Raw genomic sequence first — 21,729 nt, forward strand, 5'->3', positions numbered from 1 at the left:
AGGAGATGTCAGTAGAGGCAACCTTAGCAGACAGCACAGGCAGATCAAGTGACCTTAAGTGACCCTCCTAAGTCAGGTTAAAAAGATAAAATATTCCTGCTAGTATTCATTAGTTATGCTAAAACTGCAATCAGTACTACTATATATTAACTTAATGATAAAACTATTATGGCTTAGTATTCTATGTATGGTTCAACATAGAAAACATGTTTTTTTCAAAGGCATTTATTTAAAAGCCATAAACACCTCACATTCATATATACAAACATGACTAAAAATAATTTAAAACAGACATTTTACTTAAATAATGGTGAATGCAAATAATGGTGAATGATTATGACATGTCACACTTAATATTAGTATCAAATCTTCAAGAAAGAGAACAAGCTGTTTTGGAAACCACTGCAAAATTGAATTGACATACGGAGTCAAACATACAATAGTCAAAACAGTCACTCTCCTTCATATAATAACTTGTACTATACTTCAGTACAATGTATATCGATGTTTGATCTGAATATCAATAAGTTTAAAATGGTTCATGGCGTCAGTGCAACATAGCCAGTAAGATCTCTAACAGCACCATTACAAATAGATGTGTGGATAGTTTGGTCTTTCCTGATTCAAAGTACCTTGTAATTCTAATGCTGCATTCAAATCACATGACAAAGACAGAAGATATGAGTTACCTATTTCAAAACACCATTCACCTTAGCTTTCTAAAACTTAGGAACCCGGGGTTTGGCAGATAACCTTCCTGAATTCTGACAACAGCTACAAACTCAAGTATGGATGTATGTCCTGAAAGTTATAAAAGCACCATCGTGGGACACAACTACTTGCAAGGTGTCACTAATTTTGGTGGACACTGAAAGGTTTGGTTTGCTGTAAAACATGAACTCAAATGTATCACTTAGCAAATGTATAAATCAAATCAGGAGTAACCACAGTTTACAGAAAACTAAATTGGCATCTTAATGGTTTCAAATGCTATCAAACATGAGCATTCTAAATCTTTGCTCTGAACCTTTAAGTCCTCCCAGTTTATTACCATATGATGTGAATGCACTGTAAACCTGCCAATATTTCACATGTTGGTCATGTCTGCTTGGTGATGTTATAAAGGACAGCATAAGCTATTTGACGCCAGTGCTTATTGTGCTAAAGAAGGGTGAGCAGAATAGTGTTAATGTGACAACTGGTTACAAGTGCATGCTGCACTGTGCTTCAGTTCTAGTTGGAAGAACATGGAAAAAACTGTAATTAAGGCCAGTCTGGAACAAGAGGGTGGCACATCTTCACAGTGGGATCAGGAGCTGTGCATTCTGTAGTGGACAAGACAATGTAAATCCACACTGACCATGAGAGAGACTACCATTTCCCAAGGTCTGTACCATTAACTGACAAAAATACAAAATACAACCACACTGACTTTTCATCAAACGTGACATGTTAGTATTCTCACCCAAAAACTCAATAAGCAAGCCTGACTACAAAGTCATTAGTAACACACTACTTTTGAATTCAAATACCAGCCCAAATGACATATAGAACTGGCTGGGAGAATACTTTGTTATTCTTCATCTTCCTTTTTCACTTCAACAGAAACAACAGGTGTTTGTTAGCCCACATTTTCCTTCGTAGTTTGACAGTAAAACAAAACAAAACAAAACAAAAACAAATCAAACTATAAAACTGTGCATAGGATTAGGACTGTGCTTTTCCTGTATTAATACTCACAAGGACTATAGTTTCCTCTCATCATAAATTGCTCTCCAGTCTCAAATCCACAAGGCCTGAAGGACAGTGTTTCTACCAATCTTAGCCGATCTTTTCAAACTCTGATACAGACACACTCCATGTATTGGTTGATCATTTTGTTGCTGACAACTTATGACAGTCTTATGCCACTGAAAAAAATCATTTTGAATAAAAAAACACCAGGAAAATTTAAAAAAAAATTTATAAAAAAGGGACAGTTGGGATAGTAATAGCGGTCCTCTCAGCTGTCTCCCCCCGTGTCCTCTTCCTCTTTGATGACTGGGGTTCCTAGAGGCAACAGAAACGGAATATTTATATTTTTATTACATGCACTGTATCTGAATAACAGATATAACACGGAAGACAGGCAGTCACAAAACCCTAAATCACACACTACCAAATCGCCTCAAGTTTTCAGACCCCCATCTGATAAAATGTATTCACAGGGACCCATATACGAAGATATTAGTTGATTAATTGTGTTTAATAGAAGTACTACTTAATAGTATAACTGTCTGCACTGTATGTGGGAAGTTAATGGCAGTGAGAGTGAACCCTATGGTTAGAATATTAATTCTTCAACATAATTAATTGGGATAATTTGTGGTGAGATAAATTATAGACAAATTAACCCATCTCTCATTTACTGGTGACACCCTGGAACCTATAATTCTCTAGGAACTCAAGCAGTTCCTCCTTGCTCCAATATGGAGTCTTACCATCTAGTTTCTTCAGTTTCGGTAGTCTCTTACAAGCTTCATCCATCCACGTCCCTTCAGCTGAATGCTTCTCCTCCAGAGGGTTTCCAACAAACACCAGGTCCACCAGGCATGGCAGGTCAGCTAGTTTCACAAACTCAGCTGAACAATACAGAAAGACACAATTAGGCCTGACGGGATATGCGATAAATCGGTTAATTGCACGGTAAATTTAAATGAAGATGGTAACTTTTCTGACGGCAATTAATTGCCACATTCATGCATGTTTGTTTCCTCGTCTCTCTCTGCAAAAGAGACTAGATGACAAGAGTGTTCACTGCTGTGCGTCATCTGTCAGCGAGGTGAGCTAGTTCATTAGTGGAATGAACGGAGGGAACGCTCCTGTCATCGAGTGTCTTTGTCTCTGTGGGGTGACAGAGCCATGGGCTGCACACACACACGCACACACGCACACACACACACACACAGTGTGGGCTACAAACTGGCACTGTGCACGATAGGTGGCTTCTTGGTGAGTAAATAATTTATTCGTTTAATTGTCCTAATATTAAGCCCCCTCATACGCATTGAGCATGTGCGCCCCCAAATATGATCCTGTCTTCACAGCATCAGTACCAGTCTGTGGTTCAAGTTAGTGACTTACTGTTTTTTGCTGGTTAAACTACAGCTGTTACAGTGTGAACAGATTTATACATCTGGGGCCTCATGTATAAAGACTTGCGTGGATTTCCTACTAGAAAATGGCGTATGCCCAAAAAAATCCAGATGTATAAATCTGTGCGTACACATGAATCCAAACACATTTCCTTTGAACATCCCGATCAACGTGGAATTGAGCGCACATGTTGGCGTACCTGACCCCTCCCTTTCCACGCCCCCATTTAAATATGCAAATCATATTTAAATGAGCCCGGCACCTGAGATTGCCCTCTCTGCATGATCAGAAAACTACAACCCTTGACATGAATAAGACCAAAAAAAGAGAAATTTCACGGAATGTGAATTAGAGACGTTCCTCTCTGAAGTGTAGGCGCACAAAGATGTCCTGTTTGGCACGCTGTCCAACACGAAACGCAAGAGGAGTGAGCGGGAGAGTGTGTGGGGCTGTCGGTGCTGTGGGGTCGGAAAGGCGCACACACGCTGAATTAAATGCATTGGTTAATACGTGAATTCTGTGTCCTTGCCTCTTTTAAATGGTTGAAATCAAATGTTGCCGGGCCGAATGGCCTCCCGGGTAAGATGTGAATTCATTAATTGCTTGTTAATTTTATACACCACTTACACGGATCTTGTTGTAAATGAATGCAGAGGTGCGCCTGGGAAAAGGTGAGGATGATTAAGACAATTCGCACTTTACGCACGGGTTTATTAATATTATTTTTTAGCAGTTCTGCTTTATTTGATAGTCACAATAGAGATAAACAAGGGACGACATGCAGCGAAGGAGCTGAGGCCGGCTTCGAACCCTGGTTGCTGCGATCGGGACTGAGCATTGGTGCACGGTACGCGCTCTTAGCCGGTGACCCACCGGGGCGCCCGACGCACGGATCTACTGACATGAGTACTTTACACACAGAGACAATCAGAAAGCTCTGAAGCAAAAAAACAGCAAGTCACTAACTTGAACCACAGACTGGTACTGATGCTGTGAAGACACGATCATATTTGGGGGCGCACATGCTCAATGCGCATGAGGGGGCTTAATATTAGGACAATTAAACGAATAAATTATTTACTCACCAAGAAGCCACCTATCGCGCACAGTGCCAGTTTGTAGTCTGCTCCCTCAGAATGTATGAATCGTGCGTTGAACCAGCCACGCCACGTTTTTGTGCATACGCACGCTTTATACATGAGGCCCCTGGATTTTTTTGGGCGTACGCCGTTTTCTGGATTTGAGCGTACGCCATTTTCTAGTAGGAAATCCACGCAAGTCTTTATACATGAGGCCCCTGGAGATTATGTCTATGTCTATTTCTATGTCAGACGTGTTCACACCTAGAGGAAACTCTCTGTATGGTTTAGGCAAGGGGTGGGGTGCCTGAGATTTTGGGGACACTGCATTGTATAAGATTGAAATGATAGAATATTATTATAGTATCTCTTTTTGGTGATGCACTTTTTATTTATTTATAAGATTTTATTTTTGGCATTTCTGCTTTATTTGACAGTCACAGTAGAGAGAGACAGGAAAGGCAGGGTGGAGAGAGGGAAAGACATGCAGCAAATGGCCTGTCGGAACTAAACCCAGGACACTGCGATCAGGACTCAGCCTTAACACATGGCATGAACTCGTATCTGGTGAGCTACCTGGGCACCCTGGTGATGCACATTTTAGACAGTCCCTGCACACTCACAGCCAGCTGTACATAGATACCAGTGCTGACAATCCAGCTGGCAGGACAACTCGTTTTGGTGAAAATTAGGTTGCCACTCATTGTCTTCTTTACTACGGCAGAAAAGAGGCATTGTTTGGGTTTCACTTATGAATTATAGATCCAAGAAGTTTGATTCTGTGAATATTTTTCCAATTTTACCGCAATGAACAAGGGTAGAGTGCCAACTCGCTCACTGTTCCTGCTCTAGATCTGAGCTTGCTGTTTTCAAACATGAGCTCAACTGCACATTTTTTAGACACTTAGGGGCCCTATCTTGTGCCACCCGCTATCCGCTGCCACTACCCGCTACCCGCAAATTGCGGATTTAAGAACTTCCGCTATCCCTAAACGGTATCTTGTGCCACCTGCTACCCGCTATCCGTTATGCCGACTCCGTCATTTGCGCCTGGAGGTGTGTCCGTGGGAGTGTTTCATGCGCTATCCCTAAAGTTGCTATCTTGCGCACACACTTTAGGGCTGTTACGAGAGTGCGCCCAGGCGGCTTCAATGCTCGCCCCGACGGAGCTTCGCCACGCACACGGTCGGACTGATACCGGGACGCCGCCGGAATGGACTGAGTATATTACTCATATAGACTGTTTAGAGGAAAGACTGTTTTAATTGGACACTTACGCCAGCACGTTTTATTGTTTTATCATAAGCCAGCAGCTGTGCTATATTTTTATTTTTAATATTTTATTTGCCCAATCTACCTTGTCAATAAATTAGTTTACACATAGTTCCACCTCTGCCTCTTGTGTGTCTGTGGTGTGGCCCGGGGATTTTACTCAATCAGTACAACCTTGTGACACGTCCACTTGGACACATGTGGCTCCACCTCCCGAATTAACTCGCCTATAATATAATATATAATATGTATATAAAGCCAACTTGCTTTAGCCTCAGTAGAAGCCCTGAGAAAATCTACCTCCCTCTCTCCATCGTGGGTTTAGGATTTAGGATTTAGGATTTAGGATTTAGGATAGCGCATCCTGCCCTTAAAGGCAATGACACCTGGCACACTGATTGGTTTAACTGGCGTAACGCCCAAAACACGCCTATGCATAATATAGCGAGTAGCGCAGGTGTTTTGCGGATAGCGGGAGGTGCACAAGATAGCAACTTTTACGGGGGAACACCTCTTCCTAAATCCTAAATCCACAAATAGCGGGTTTAGGGAGTCTGGCGCAAGATAGGGCCCTTAAACACTTAGACAAAACTTTATTGTCATTTTACAATTTACACTGTAATAGTGCGCATTGAAAAAACGAAATTTCGTTGCATTATGCTCAGAGCAAGAAGAGTGAACAGTGCAATGTAGTGCAGAATAGAACATATAAAAAAAGAAATTATAAACAGTTGACAATCCTATAAAATGTGTAAGACCTACATTATGAATAAAATATATTGCACAAATGTGTTTCTGTATAAATACAGAAATATATTGCACAATGTACTTTTTGTTTTGCACATAAATAATGAAATAAATATAATTAAAGCTGCAAGCAGCGTTGGACGGGCCCTAACCCGTGCTCAGGGACAGTGCTCAGCCCCTAATTATAAATATGCTCCTGTGTGAAGCATTTTCAGAGGAGCGGGCCTTTTATTTTGAGTTCAGCAGTCTTATGGCTAGTGGGAAGAAGCTTCTGTTGAATCTGGTTGTTCTGCTCCAAAGGCTGCAAAACCTCTTTCTAGAGGCCAGTAGCGACAACAGTCCGTGGTAGGGGTTAGAGGGGTCTGACCAGAGCTCTTAACTGATGTTAAGAGCTCTGGTCAGACAGCGTTTCTTTGCGGTGTCCTGGATGGGAGGGAGTGAAGTCCCGATGAGCTGGTCAGTATGCTCTCGATGGTGCCTCTGTAGAAGGTGGCGAGAATGGGAGGGGGGAGGTGTGCTCTTCTCATCCGGCACAAAAAGTGCATCCGCTGCTGAGCTCTCTTTACACGAGCTCCGGTGACCAGGTCAAAGTGTTTGTGATTAGCACCCCCAGAAACTTAGTGCTGTTAACTATTTCTACTGCTGAGTTGTTGATGAGGAGTAGTGTGTGGCTGGGTTGGTTCCTCCTGATGTCAACAATGATCTCCTTGGTCTTTTCGACGTTCAGGGCCAGGTTGTTGGTACTGCACCAATCCGTCAGATGTTTCACTTCCTCTCTGTAGGGCCCGCTGCTTTCCGAATGTTCACTCTCTTTAGGGTTCTCAGGACGTCAGCTGTGGCCAGACTGAGTGGCTTCTCATCAGGGCAAGGAGTAGATTTCATCGCAAGAGTGGTGTTAAGTGCCTTAAACCTGCCAAAGTAGTTATTAAGTTGGTTGAGAAAGTTGATGTTGTCCTCGCAGGGAAGAGGGGTGGCTTTGTAGTCTGTTATGGTTTGAATGCCCTGCCACATTCGCCTAGTGTTCGTGGGGTCTTGGAAGAAGTCCTGCACTTTCTGACCGTGAGCGCACTTTGCCACCCTTATGGCACGATTCAGGTCGGCTCTAGATGTTCTGAGTGGTGCCAAGTCGCCTGATTTAAAAGCGTCATTTCATGCTTTCAGCTTTGCACGTACCTCACTGGTCATCCAGGGTTTCTCACTGGCCCGTGTGGAGATGTTTTTAACCACACTGATATCCTCCATGCACTTCTGAATGTAGACAGCCAAACTCAGCACACTCATCCACCCTCGTGTGTTGATTGTCTGTAGCGGCTGCCCTGAACATGTCCCAGTCTTTGCTCTCAAAACAGTCTTGTAATGCTTCTTTTTCCTGGTCAGCAGTGGCTTGTATGCAGGGATTAGCATCACAGAGAGATGGTCTGAGGAGCCAAGGTGGGGGCGGGGTGCAGCCTTGAATGCCTTTTTAATATTGCTGTAGGCCAGGTCCTCTGTTGCAAAATCCACATACTGATGGAAGTGAGGGAGCACAGTTTTCATGTTAGCCTGGTTGAAATCTCCTGCCACAATGAAAGCTCCCTCTTGATGTGTAGATTGCAGTTCACTGATGGAGTGGTAGAGAACGTTCAGAGCGTCTTTGGTGTTTGCAAGGGAAGGAATGTACACTGCAGTGATGATAATAACAGTGAATTCCCGCAGTAAAGGGTTTTGTACTCCGAGTGCTATGGATCTGGGAGGATAAAGTGCGGAACAACTGATGCTGAACTTTGTGTCCACACATACAGCTCCTCTGTCTAACATTGGTATAACTTGCAGTTTGCAGTGCAAGTGTTAAAGGAGGAAGCAAGATCTGGAGGGAAATCAGTTGTACTGCTTTATGGCACGAAACAGGAAGAGGGTGCTGTTCATCCGAGCTGACCATCAAAAAGATGTATTAACCTAACCTAATTTGTAAAAACATGTTAGGGTAAAGCCGTCGTTAGTGCTCTTGACCAAGGAAACAGCTTAGAATTGGAGTTGGTCCCTGGGCGTGCACGGTGGCTGCCCACTGCTGCAAACAATAAGGATGGGTTCAATGCAGAGGACGAATTTCCCCACGGGGATCAGTAAAGGATAACTTCTCCTAACTGTTCTTCCAAAGCAAACAGAACTGAACCTTTCAGAGCCTGACAGATGGTGGAAGCACTGAAAGGCTGGTCGAGGAAACACTTCCAACTAAGATGTCATGGCTGGGCAAAGGGGACAGGAATCAACAGGGTTTATGAGAAATACTGTATTTGTGGTCTTAAATTTGAGAAATACTAGCACTAACAATATCACTAACAATATCACTGGGAGTGTGCCAAATACCATTTTTTTAAATTTGTTTATGAATGAATATTCAAATATCTGCTCAAAATTAACTGGCCAATAAAAACAAATAGGGCTATAATGCAGCACACTTCAAACAAACATGCAGATCTTCAAAAGGCCTGGGGGTGATCTGACAATATAGGCTTAGTGTTTCATTAACCATCTTTAATTACAGAGCAACTAGAAATCTGATCAACAAATATCTGGTCTACCAGGCAGGTCAGATCAGCTAACTTCACCAAAATTCCATGATATGAACACGGAGATGCATAATGATGTTCCTGTGCTCATTTATGTATAGATGTACAAAAATGGACGGTGTTTATGAACCTGGCTCCCACAACGAAAAGAGAGTTTATTTTGTTTGGGTTTCTGGGCTGCTTTTACCAACATGCCGGGTTCTGTATTGAGTGGACTAAATGATTCATCTGAATAAGTTCCTGGACATTGTTTTCCTTTTAGGGCTCAGTGAGTTTAAATAGACTGACCTCTGTCCCAAACTAAAAAAAAAAAAAACAGTTCAGTTGCAATTCACATAGTCTCACCCCATTCTTTAACCAGGTTGTTGGACATGTAGAGCACTTTGAGTTTCTTCATGTCGTTGATTCCCCTCAGTTTCTCTATCAGGTTATAAGAGATCCACAACTCTTCTAATGTGTCTCCCACTGCCTCCTACACACACACGCCCCGCGCACACACACACAAACACACACATACACACACACAAATACATGCATTTGAGGCAAAAAAAATTTACATTACAGATAGGTGTTTAGTATGTATAACCACTGTTGTACTTTCTCTAAGCTGGAAAAAACAACAGAAAGAAAGAAAGAAACAAACAAACAAACAAACAAACAAACAAACAAACAAAGTAAGAAACTAAATATTCTGTAACTCAACAATCAGCACACTTGATGAGTTGCTAAAAAGAAACTGGAGGAGAATTTGTAAGAGCTGTATTAACATTATTAATTTGTTATTTATTTGTGCTTTATTTGATAGGTGCAAATACGATATACATAGATCAGCTGAAAACAGTTACCCCATGCAAGTATCAGTATTTATAGCTGCTCATTTGCAACAGCTGTTCCTGGAAGGGCTTTTGAGAAGGTAAGATACTGAAACAGTAAACTTCTTGAAGAAAAAGAGAGAAAACAAAAAGAAAGAAGATTAAGAAGGTTCTTTCTCTACAGATAATGAGAAAAGGTCAAGGCTGTCTAAAACAGTAACATCAAGATAGTTAGTACAGTGTGGAACTCACCAGCCCTATGAGGTTCTTAATATTGTTTCTCCCTAGTGACAATATCCTCAGCTTTTCTGTAAGAACACAACAAAACATGACATTACAACCCATAATGACTGTTTTTTTGTATGTATGTGTGCATATGAAATAAGTGCTCACTCAAGCCATTGAGGTTGGCTATTTTCTCAATGCAGTTTGTTGACAGAGACAGCCTCCTGTAGAGGAGATGGTTCAATCACACATCAGACCTTTGGGAAAACATAGTGATCTGGTCCCTAAAAAAAAGTCAATCTCAACAACATGTCTGTATCAACATTTCATTCATGACAGGGTTGCGACATCAGTGCACATAAAACATTTGCTATAACTATATTTCTTCCAGCTTCTAAACAGTACTTATTTGTGTTTTTGAGAGTTTGACTCGACCTTTCATTAGCTGAATGGCATGACATTTTTGTAATTTCATTTCTAACAGTCGCAGTTACATATTTACTAATGTTCCCTATTTGAGAAGATATGTACAAAGTTTTATTAAGATATATTGATATATTATTTGGGCATATAAATTGTTTATTACATCAGGTGGGAAAAAGCTGCCTGACAAAGATTCCACTTTGGCCAATGGCTATTTTATGTTGAAGTTCACTACTCTGTCTGTCAACTGACCTCCAGTTAGTCTAAAGGTTGATTTATGGTTCTGTGGACACCGGACGCCACGTGCACGCAGTTGCTACGCACATGGTGTGTGCTTCTCATGCTTCTGCGCCCTGTCAGTCTAGTAAGCTAAGCTTACTAGGATAGAGTGTTTGGTTGTCAACTTGAGGTAAAAGCTAGGTTGCATTTAAAATATAAGATATAGCTTGGCAAAACTACGACAACTTTGGATGAAAAAAGCAACAGATCAAATGAATAAGACCAAATGTCACAGAATTGCGTATCATTTTGTGCCTCGCCGTCCAGAATAGGATACAACTTTGATAATTGTGTGGATTTATTTTCTGTGTTGCTGCTAATTCTGTGAATGTAGAAAGAGGGAAGTGTTAATTTAAAAACTGATAAATGCAACATTTAAATTAAATGCACCTCCGCTGCAGCTACTTTCTCTGTATGTATATGTGTAATTGCGTAGCTCAATGAGTAAAGCAAGGCACCAACACTGCCAGGGTTAGGGTCACGGTTATTTTTAGAAAGGATGGAGTTAACAAACAGCAGTTTGGGAACATCCTGTTCCTTTAGTTAACAGTATCCTTCATGGTTCCTGTTTCTGACAGAAAGCTTTGTCTTCACTTCTCTTTACTGAAAGTACAAAGATATAACGTTAAATCATAATAATGATAATAATAATAATACAAAATGAACAGTTCTGATAAATAGAATTGGGTCTATGTCTTTGGTTTATGCTGATGAATAAATCCTAAGTCATTAAAATGAGTGACGGTATTTGTGCAGGACTCACTCGCAGTTGGTGAGTGTGGCAAGAGTGCCATCCATCTTTTCTATGGGAGGAATCTGACTGTACAGCTTTATGGCTGTGGCCTCGGACGCCTTCTCCCCCGTCTTCTCCTCCTGCACACACAGTTATTGGTGAAGTTACTCAACAAATAATCAAATCAAGTTATCAATTACTTTCTGTAAACTAAATCACGTTACTTTAATAAGTACTTTCTAAAACCTAAATCTATGAAGGTGCTATTGGAGCAAAACAACTCAGCACTCCAAAAATACTTCAAGTTGCAAACTTTTTTTTTCTCTCCCACAAACACAACTGTTACATCTTTTCTAATTCTTCATTCCAGGTGTACAAATCCTATTCTACAAATCAAAAATTAAGACACCCATACGTTCACATTTTTACTCAAGTTGTTGCAGTGAATATGGTGCAATACCCATTAACATCATATCAAAAAATGTCAAGTCGAGGACAAAATTTGCACATCCACAAATCAGGATGTGAATGCATGCAAATGAGAGTTGCACACCTGAAGAAATTTTTTCCTTAAATCTTTTTGCTGTACAAACACAAGTCAATGACTACAACTGTTTGAATATGCTGAGTCTCAAATGACAAGTTCCACGTGCTCTCACTTTTTCACAAAATATGTCAATGAAATGTAGAACAAAGGTAATATGTGCACCTGTAGAGCTAAGATGAGAGATCACCTTAGAGTCACCTAGAGAAGAGTCACCTCTTCCTTTAAATTTTATTTTGTCTTATTTTGTGTTGGTGAAATGAACTTGGGGCACTTTCTGCAAACTGAAAAGGAAAAGGGTTTTGGTACTTGTTCCCCATATACTTCTTGGTAAATGACAGCTTGTTTTTTCAAATTCTAAGAAGTTCTACATTTTTAACTGATGATTTGTTGAATGAATCAGACAGTCAGTGAGAAGCATATAAAAAGTAGGGGAAATGCTGGTTCACACTTCATGGTCACACACCTATACAACCCATGTTTATTCAACAGTACCAAAGACAGAAAACCTAGTTTTATTTTGCATTGTAAATATATTGTTTCTCATTTATTTTTGCTTCTAAGGGTGCTTTCACAGCTGGCTCATTTGGAGAAGTTGTTTGGAAACCAGGAGCTTTTTCCCCAAAAGATGGGTTCATCTGGGCTCAGATGATCATGATAGTGTGCTCTCAGCTTGCCTCCAATCGAACCCTGGAGTGATTTGTTTGCAGTGAGAATGCAGTCAACTCCAAGAAACGAAACAATTCACTTTTTCCCTCTAAACAGAGCTGAGAATGCAGTTGATAGCATATCTTACAACTGATGCAGTTGTAAGATATGCTACTTAAAACATATTTGATATAATCTGCAACAAAGCACATTTTCCTGGAAATATAACAGAGAGTACAATTTAACTGTATAGGAATAAATTTTTAGCAGACTGTGTTGCAACCAAACACACACACACAAACCAAAAAGCTGATGATCTCCAAAGGTTAGAACAGTGATAAAGTATGTTGATGTTGTTACAAAAAGCCTTGAGGCAACAGCTTTGGACCGCTGAATGTTGTCTTGTGAACACAAATGAACATATTCAACAATTGTATCATTTTAGCCCCTGAATCAGAACAAAGCAAATGAATGACATGTGTGAGAGCACCCTAAGAAAAAATAAGGTAAAGATTATATTTCTCTTTAAGTTTTGTCTCTAAGAAAAGACCAGAGCTTAGTCTAAGGCAAACAGTCCCAGCCTCAAGTTTTTTTTTTCATTAATTTAGCTGTTTTTTAGTTTTTAGCTTTTTGAAGATGTTTTGCTTTTAGTCTGGTGAATGAACAACATCTTGCTTTTAACTATTTTTTGAAGAAAAGATTGAGGTGGGAAGATGGGATTGAGCTGTCAACAGTGCTTGAGACTCATTTCTCCCTGTAGAAGACCAGATCATCAAAGACCAATCCATCCAGCACTAAGACACAGGGCCAATCTTAAGCCCAGTGTGGCCCAGTCTGCAGGACAGAGCCCGTGGTTTATAATTAATAGCCTCCGGTCTGACATAAGAAAAATGAGAACCTCAAATGGAGGAGGTATCTGTGTATGTTCTCAGTCATCCAGGTCATGGTTTTCCATGTAGGGTTGAATCGAGATCAACTGGACTATTTGCAGATTCTTGAAGACGTTGCAGGAGGAGTCCCAGATATTTAACCTGTGAGGGGATATTTTCCACGTAAACTGCTGACTCCTGACCTGAGCAGTTGGGCTTCCTGTTTTAAGCCATGCATTTGTTAAGTGGTTGTTTGCTTTTGCAGATGTACAGGTCTGTACAATCCTTGCTGCACTGGACCGCATACACCAGACTGCTCTTCTTGTGTTTTGATGTGGGGCCTGTGGGGTGGACCAGTTTGTTTTAATGTATTGCTGGGTTTGAAAAACACTAGGATGCGGTGTTTGTTGAAAAGTTCTTCTTTTCTCCTTCACCCGGACTATTGGTGTTTTTCCTGGATCTTGTAGCTGTTCAAAAATGTCCAGTTTGGGTATCCACAAGCTTTAAGTGCTTCCCTCAGGTGTTTGTGTTCCTTCTCCTGGGCCTGAGCACTGGTTGGCATATTATAAGCTCAGTAATGCAGAGTCTTGTTAACTCCTAGTTTGTGTTCCAGTGGGTGTTGAGAGTTGAAGTGAACAGCACAGTCCAAAAAGGCCAAGCTGTTGTTTCGGACAATCTCCCATGTGAACTTGATGTTACTGTCCACTGAGTTGATATGTTCTGTAATGGCTTGCACTTCCGGGGTTTCGATTTTAACCCATGTGTCATTCATGTATCTGAACTAGTGGCTTGGTGATGTTCCTCTGGAGGACTTCAGAGCTCTGTTCTGTACTTCTTCCATGTAGAGGTTGGCCACAATGGGAGATACCAGTGACCCCATTCTACAGCCATGCTTTTGTCTGTAAAACCCCTTGCCTCTGCATTCTCATTCATCCAGGTCATAGGCATCTAAACTGAATCAGGTCAACTGTACTTAGTTATATGCCTAGAAGGCGTTTTGCCCCTTATCCAAGTGGCTTCATCAGTTCATGCTGTTCATTAGACTAGAATGGCAGTCTGACTACCGATAGTCCAGTTGATTAAGCTCTATTTCAAGTTTAAGTAAACTTCATGTCCCCATAGGGCTTGGTTGCTTGGTTTAGTATTGGTCTTAGGTAGTAGAGATCCCTCTTGCTTTTCTTCTCTGTTTATTGTTTCTTAGGTCTTCTTGATTGTTATTGTTGTTTTTAATGGATTATGGTATTGGTGGCCAGGGCCACAATGGGGGAGGGGGCCCTCGAAAGGCCTGAAATAAAAAGGTTTATCTATTGGCCGGCTATACAAGGGCCCAATAAGATTTCTTTTCATGGGGCCCAAAATCCCTGGCGGCGCCCCTGTTGGTGGCCTTGGCAAGGGGGCAATAAAGATTTAAATTGGAAAGATTTTTTTGCTTTTTGACTGTTAAATCTTGCTTTTCTTCAAAATTTAGCAAAAAAAAGTTGTTTTTTAAAAGAAGGGGGTGCCTCATTTCTCCTTAAAATTTAGCAAACATAAATAAAAATATAAAATATTGTTTTTGAGGAGATCAAGAGAAGATTTTTGGCAGCATTTCAAGAAAATGCTGTAATCCTGAAAAAAATGCAGAAAAAGTATAGACAATGCAAATGTCATGCCCATCACCTGTAAAGGTACGTCTCCACAGGATCCGTCATTTCCACGCTTAACATTCATTGTCTATGCAAGCAGCTGTCTTCTCATTTGCAGAAAGTTGAGGTCTAAGGGCCGGAATATACTTCTACATGACCAAACGTATGTGTACAGTGTGCTGTAGTGTGTAGTGAGTGCACACACTTGCTGCAGCACAACGTGTCCAAAATGCATGATACTGGAGGTCTCCACTAGGGGCAGACAGCAGCAATTGGACCCAGAATCTGACCCGAAAAAGCCGGTATTGACAAGATATCGCATGCTGGTATTGTAAACAAACATGGATACGCTTGAGGAGGAAGAACTCATAATTTTGCTTCTATTAAGATTGCGGCAGAAACTAAAACAATATTACCATCGGAGGTGGTATGTGCGGCCCCTCAATTAGGGTTGTCCCGATCCGATCATGTGATCGGAAATCGGGGCCGATCACATGACTGAAGACTCGATCGGGACTCGGACGTTATGTCCCGATCAGGTATCGGATAAATAATATATATACATATGTATATTTATTGTTATTATTTTTAATCACATTTTCAATATATGGGCTATTAGTGATAAAAAATGAATGAGAATAAAATACCAACGTTTACAGGCCGGGTCTGTCTGTGACAGACACCACTGACCAGCGCATGCGCGGAACACGGCAGCACGCAGCAGTTTGTTTTGAAGCTGAGGTGTGTGATATCAGAGAAACTCTAATACAGTAGACGGGCTCTGGTGATATGCTGCTACTATCACGGACGGAATCGCGGAATTAGCCAAATTAAACGGAAACCGACTCCAAAAGGCAGATAAACTTTCCAGCTACAGCAGCGCACTGACATAGATTGTGAAACAAAGCGAAGAGGTGCCACTCCGCTGTATTTTTCGCTGGCTAACAGCAGCACACTGGCTTAGCTTGTCTATTCAGAGAAGAGGTATCACTTTGGCTTATTTTTCGATCTATGTTATCACATGCATACTACTGCTCATTCATTGGTAGCTGAATTGTTAGGTCTGTTTGATAAGCAATTTACATTGTTAAAACAAATAATAATTTAACATATTGTTACAGCAAAAAGTACTCTGTCAACCCTCAGGTGAAATAATTACTGATACATCCTCCTATCATTTTTGTTCAATCATTAATAACATATCATTTCCTGGTTTTATAGAAGTATTGGATCGGGACTCGGTATCGGCAGATACTCAAAATCAAATGACTCGGACTCGGACTCGGGGGCAAAAAAACGTGATCGGGACATCCCTACCCTCAATCAAACCCGTAGAGCAAACGGGGAATTTGTTTCCCTTGTTCTGCTGATGCACATGATTGACAAGGAGAAACGCAGGAATAGGAAGGAATATTTTAGTATGTTGGCCAGTGCATTTGACCAGTTGTTAACCCTAGTCGCTCTATTCAGCACTCCAACACACACACCAAGCCAATAACACCAGCAGAGAGGCTTGCTGACACTCTCCGTTTACATGTTCACACGAGCGCCTCTACCGGTTATGTCAATACTGCATCTCTCGCACGCGTCACGTTACCTCGCGTCAAAGTGAGCGGCCTACACGCCAAACGACCACAAAATATGCATGGCAGGCATGATGCATACGTGCATGCGTTGTCAGCATCAAGTATATTCTGGCCCTAATGGTACGTGTCCACAGGGGCGTCTGTTTGACACTAAGGGCCCTATCTTGTGCCACCCGCTACCCGCTGCCACTATCTGCTACCCGCACATTGCGGATTTAGGAACTTCCGCTATCCCTAAACGGTATCTTGCGCCACCCGCTACCCGCTATCCGTTATGCCGACTCCGTCATTTGCGCCTGGAGGTGTGTCCGTGGGCGTGTTTCATGCGCTATCCCTAAAATTGCTATCTTGCGCACACACTTTAGGGAAAGCGGGTGGTCAGGACCACCCGCTATCCGCTTTCCCTAAAGTTTGGGCTGTTACGAGAGCGCGCCCAGGCGGCTTCAATGCGCGCCCCGACGGAGCCTCACTACACACACGGTCGGACTGATACCGGGACGCCACCGGAATGGACTGAGTATATTACTCATATAGACTTTTTAGAGGAAAGACTGTTTTAATTGGACACTTACGCCAGCACGTTTTATTGTTTTATCATAAGCCAGCTGTGCTATATTTTTATTTTTAATATTTTATTTGCCCAATCTACCTTGTCAATAAATTAGTTTACACATAGTTCCACCTCTGCCTCTTGTGTGTCTGTGGTGGCCCGGGGATTTTACTCAATCAGTACAACCTTGTGACACATCCACTTGGACATATGTGGCTCCACCTCCCGAATTAACTCGCCTATAATATAATATATAATATGTATATAAAGCCAACTTGCTTTAGCCTCAGTGGAAGCCCCTACCTCCCTCTCTCCATCGCGGGTTTAGGATTTAGGATTTAGGATAGCGCATCCTGCCCTTAACGGCAATGGCACCTGGCACACTGATTGGTTTAACTGGCGTAACACCCAAAACACGCCTATGCATAATATAGCGGGTAGCGCAGGTGTTTTGCGGATAGCGGGAGGTGCACAAGATAGCAACTTTTACGGGGGAATGCCTCTTCCTAAATCCTAAATCCGCAAATAGCGGGTTTAGGGAGTCTGGCGCAAGATAGGGCCCTAAGTGCCGCGCCGCTTCCCAGATTTGGATGCGAAATGGGTGAGCCACTCCTATTGATTGACAGCTGCTCTCTCCTATAACTGTGCAAACACTTCCTAACTGCAAGTGACTGGACGAACGCGTCACTATCTTTTTTATTTTATTTAATCTGTAATCTGTGGATACTGCTGAAAAACTGTGAATTTCCTGCGGGATGAATAAAGTATCTATCTATCTATCTATCTATCTAGTGGGCTGTACTCACCCGGATTTCAGAATGAACCAACATGGCAGCTCTTTTTGAAACTTTCTTTTTAAAAATTTCGCGAGTTATCCAGAGGCAGCGAGTTATGCCGCACGACAATTTGCATAAAGTAGCCTAGACCTCGACTTTATGCAAATGAGGAGACGCCGACACGACGCCCCGTTTCTTGAAAAGCAACATGCGCTACCACAATGCATCAACAATGAATGGGAAGGGTGGAAATTATGAATCCTGTGGACACGTGCCATAAACTATTTTATGCAAATTACAGCACTGACATGTTATGGCTGATAAGGCACTGTCCATAGTGCTGAAAGGTGCTCTTGGTAGGTATGTTAAGTGCAGAAATAACTGTCCTCCATCCTTACGAAAGCACCCATGGTACATGGAGAAGCGCATAAATGTGCGCATGCATAAATGTGCAGCACTTAAGGGTCCTGGTTTGGGGGTTTGAAAATATGGTCCTGTGAACCATTCCCCTAGATTTGGTCAAAATCAGAGTAGCAGTGTCCCAAATATTATTTTTTACAGAGGAAGGCCAATCCAATATAAACCAGTGTGAACACATATGTAATTACTGTATTACACTGCAATGTATTGCATCCTATTTACTTTCCCAGCAGTGCCTGCATGCCACTTACCCACTTAGCCAGGGCTTCTTTGATTGTTGTAGCTTTAGCCTGGGAACATAAGAGCTAGTTAGACAGGAAGAGCTGACCTTTGCTCTGAAGACAGCAGTTATGGCAGATAAGCAGACAAGCTGCAACAGTACACACACACTCACACGCACACTTTCTATCAAGAGATCTATCAAGACACTTTGAACATACTGTTTTCCACTATTCTAATTACTGTTGCAATTCTAAGAGGTTCCTCCGGTTTAAGAGCCTTAGCAAAATACCTACATTATCATTACTGTTTGTGCTGTCTTAGCCACAGTGACTTTACATTGAAAGAGCAGGAGGAATATCAGTGCCTTGTTCAAAGACAAGAGCCATGGATGTTAAAGAACATGCTCTCTTCTGTTTTGGGAGTTGAAGTTGTGACCTTTAACAGAAAGGTCCTGAAATTGTGTCCGTAACCACTAAAGAACCCTGACGCACGCACGCACGCGCGCACACACACACACACACACACGCACGCACGCACGCACGCACGCAGACACACACGTCGGAAACGCTAACTGACAGAGAAAAGTACAGTTCACTGTTATCTATGTTTACAGCAGCTACATACTGTAAGTTAGTTTAGCTTACAGGTGGCGTTATCTATGGTAGGTGTTTTCTGCTAACTGGGTTAACGTTAAGGTTAGCTAATTTGCTGTGGCTATCTCCCAGCAGCTCAGAGCTAAACTGCCATTCAGCGCAAACTTAGCTGTGTGGCACGAAGTCAATACATTTTTCAAAAGCTGTTTAAAGTACAGACGGGATAAATTAGCTGATTAGAAGGCGAAAATCAATTACAAGGCGGACATGAACACTTACCATGTTGATGTGCACTGGTTGCTATGACACTGACAGCCTTTAAAGCGCGCCTGCGCAGTGGCGGGGTCACGTTCTCTCTCTCTCTCTCTCTCTCTCTCTCTCTCTCTCTCTCTCTCTCTCTCTGTCTCAATTCAATTGGCTTTATTGGCATGAGGTTTTGATTCAAACATGTTATCAAGAAAAAAATACATATAAACAATAGAACAATTTGAATCAGAACAATAAAAGTAATTAAAAAAATGTATCTATGAACACATGTACATGAAAAATAAACAATAATAGTAATAACAACAATAAGAATAGTTATAGTAGTTCATTCATTATATAGTTATATACAGTGTAAAAGTAATAATAACAAAATACAGGGGGTAATACTCTGTGAGAGAGAAAATAATGCTACTAACAATAATAATAATAAAACAAATATAAATATCCTGACTGAGTGAAAATGAGTATCCTGCATTCAAACAAGCCTTACATATTCTCCTGCCAGTTCTCGTATCATGCTGTCTTTTGCCAGAAGGGTCTGAATCAATGTCTTTTCAGAGAGAAGAAAGAAAGGGATTTTCTGTTTGAATTTGATGAAGAAATCTTAAAGAAATGAAGAAATTTAATATGTATATGTAAATTCACTGTTCAGTAAATTATAGCATTTTATTTTTATTATTTATTGATATGATTTCTGTCTTCTACGAAAGCATATTGCTGCCACACCAGAAAAACAAAAATTTATCAGTATCGCGTTATTACGTGAAAAGTTTATTGTTATAACAAAATGTTTTTCACATTATACCAAAATATTCTCACGTTTTAACATGATGTTTTCACATTATTACAAGATACAACCTTATCACGTTCTAACAAGAAACAAGAAACTTTTCTTGTTATAACAATATACAATTTATTACATTATAACATGAAAAGTTTCACGTTATAACAATAACTTATCACATTATAATGTGATAATATATATTGTTAAAAGGTGAAAGCTCATTCTCTCTTCTGTCCAGCCCCATGCATTTTTGCATTTTACAATCTTCCTTAATGTACTCAAGTTTCACGTTTTAACAATACATGTTATCACGTTATAACGTGAAAAGTGTCACGTTAAAACATGATAATATATAGGGATAACACATACAATTAGAGCTGCAACTATTATTCGATTAACTGATTAGTTGATTGACAGAAAATTGATCTGCAACTATTCTGATTAATCAGTCAGTTTGAGTTATTTTTAGAAGATAAAAGTTCAAAATCTCTGGTTCTAGTTTTTTAAATGTGAATTTTTTTTTTTTTTTTTTTTTTTTTCAGTTTTTAATGGGAGGTAGCATTACATCACATGTGCACACTAACATGCCCACACACAGACACACATATTCCTGTCTATAATCCTTGTGAGGACATTTATTGACATAATGCACACTCCACACACTCTTACACACACACACAATATATATATAACTGAATGCAATTCACTTTCATATACAAGGAAGTTTATTTGTAATTATACAACAGGTTGTATAGTGAAATTAAAATGTGGTTCCCTCTTGATTGATTAATTGATTGATTGTGTAAAAAATAGAATTATTAAGCCTGGAGGAGTTCAGATGGTGCATTTAGTAGTCTCACAGCCTGAGGGAAGAAGCTGCTCTGTAGTCTGGTGGTACACTCTAAAAACTGCTGGGTTGTTACAGTAACCCAAATGCTGGGTTCAGGCAGCTGGATCATGGGTTGGGTGACTTTGACTCAACTTTGGGTTAAAAATGGTGACCCAACGCAATGGGTTGGAGATGCTTGCAGCCAGCCAGCCTTTTTTGAGCAAAGGATGACACGACTTGACCAAGCAGCACGCAGCAGCATTGCTCCGGGTCCGGGATGTAACTGAAAACAGTAAGATAGTGAAACTACAACTAATTTATTTTACTGTCAAAGTGAGCTAAAAAAAAAAAAAAAAAAAAAAAAAAAAATCTACCAAACAAACAAACATTTTGTCTGTCTATGCTGTGGATGCACAGCCCCCTAGGCTAGACGACTAGGTTTGATGGTTAAAGTGTTTATTATGTGAGCTAAACGGGCTCCGAAGATTTCAGCTACCTCTGGCTCAATGGTTCAAGTTTTCAAGATTTTAAAGTGGAAAAAACAATTAGTCCATGAACGTTACTGAAAACTTTTTTTTTTTTTTTTTTTAATTTGCAATGTACAATTGTTTGCCAAAAGAAAGTTTGGTATGAGGATCGTTAATGTGAAATGAAAGCGGCACGGTGGTGCAGTGGTTAGCACTGTCGCCTGACAGTGAGAAGGTCCTGGGTTCGATTCCCACTCAAGATCCTTTCTATGTGGAGTTTGCATGTTCTCCCCAT

The 21,729-nt window shown here is 40.9% G+C and overlaps 1 protein-coding gene across 1 annotated transcript; it reads right to left on the bottom strand.

The window, feature by feature from the left end:
• Nucleotides 1-242: 242 nt before the first annotated feature.
• dnal1 (dynein, axonemal, light chain 1) lies at nt 243-19,418 on the bottom strand. Its single transcript, XM_030081802.1, has 8 exons — nt 19,367-19,418; nt 18,524-18,562; nt 11,285-11,394; nt 9,988-10,043; nt 9,847-9,902; nt 9,128-9,254; nt 2,481-2,621; nt 243-2,049 (listed from the first exon to the last, which is right to left on the bottom strand). The coding sequence occupies exons 1-8, from the start codon at nt 19,367-19,369 to the stop codon at nt 2,003-2,005; spliced, it is 579 nt and encodes a 192-aa protein (XP_029937662.1). The 5' UTR covers nt 19,370-19,418; the 3' UTR covers nt 243-2,002.
• Between the last annotated feature and the right edge of the window lie 2,311 nt (nt 19,419-21,729).

Source organism: Myripristis murdjan, chromosome 22 (genome assembly GCF_902150065.1).
Source record: "Myripristis murdjan chromosome 22, fMyrMur1.1, whole genome shotgun sequence".
In the NCBI taxonomy this organism is placed as follows: domain Eukaryota; kingdom Metazoa; phylum Chordata; class Actinopteri; order Holocentriformes; family Holocentridae; genus Myripristis; species Myripristis murdjan.

Excerpts from the sequence above, each read along its gene's own strand:
- dnal1 (XM_030081802.1), bottom strand. Across the intron at positions 10,044-11,284 it reads GCCACACTCACCAACTGCGA|GAGGCTGTCTCTGTCAACAA; the intron begins GTGAGTCCTGCA and ends TCTCCTCTACAG. Across the intron at positions 2,622-9,127 it reads CAACCTGGTTAAAGAATGGG|CTGAGTTTGTGAAACTAGCT; the intron begins GTGAGACTATGT and ends TGTATTGTTCAG.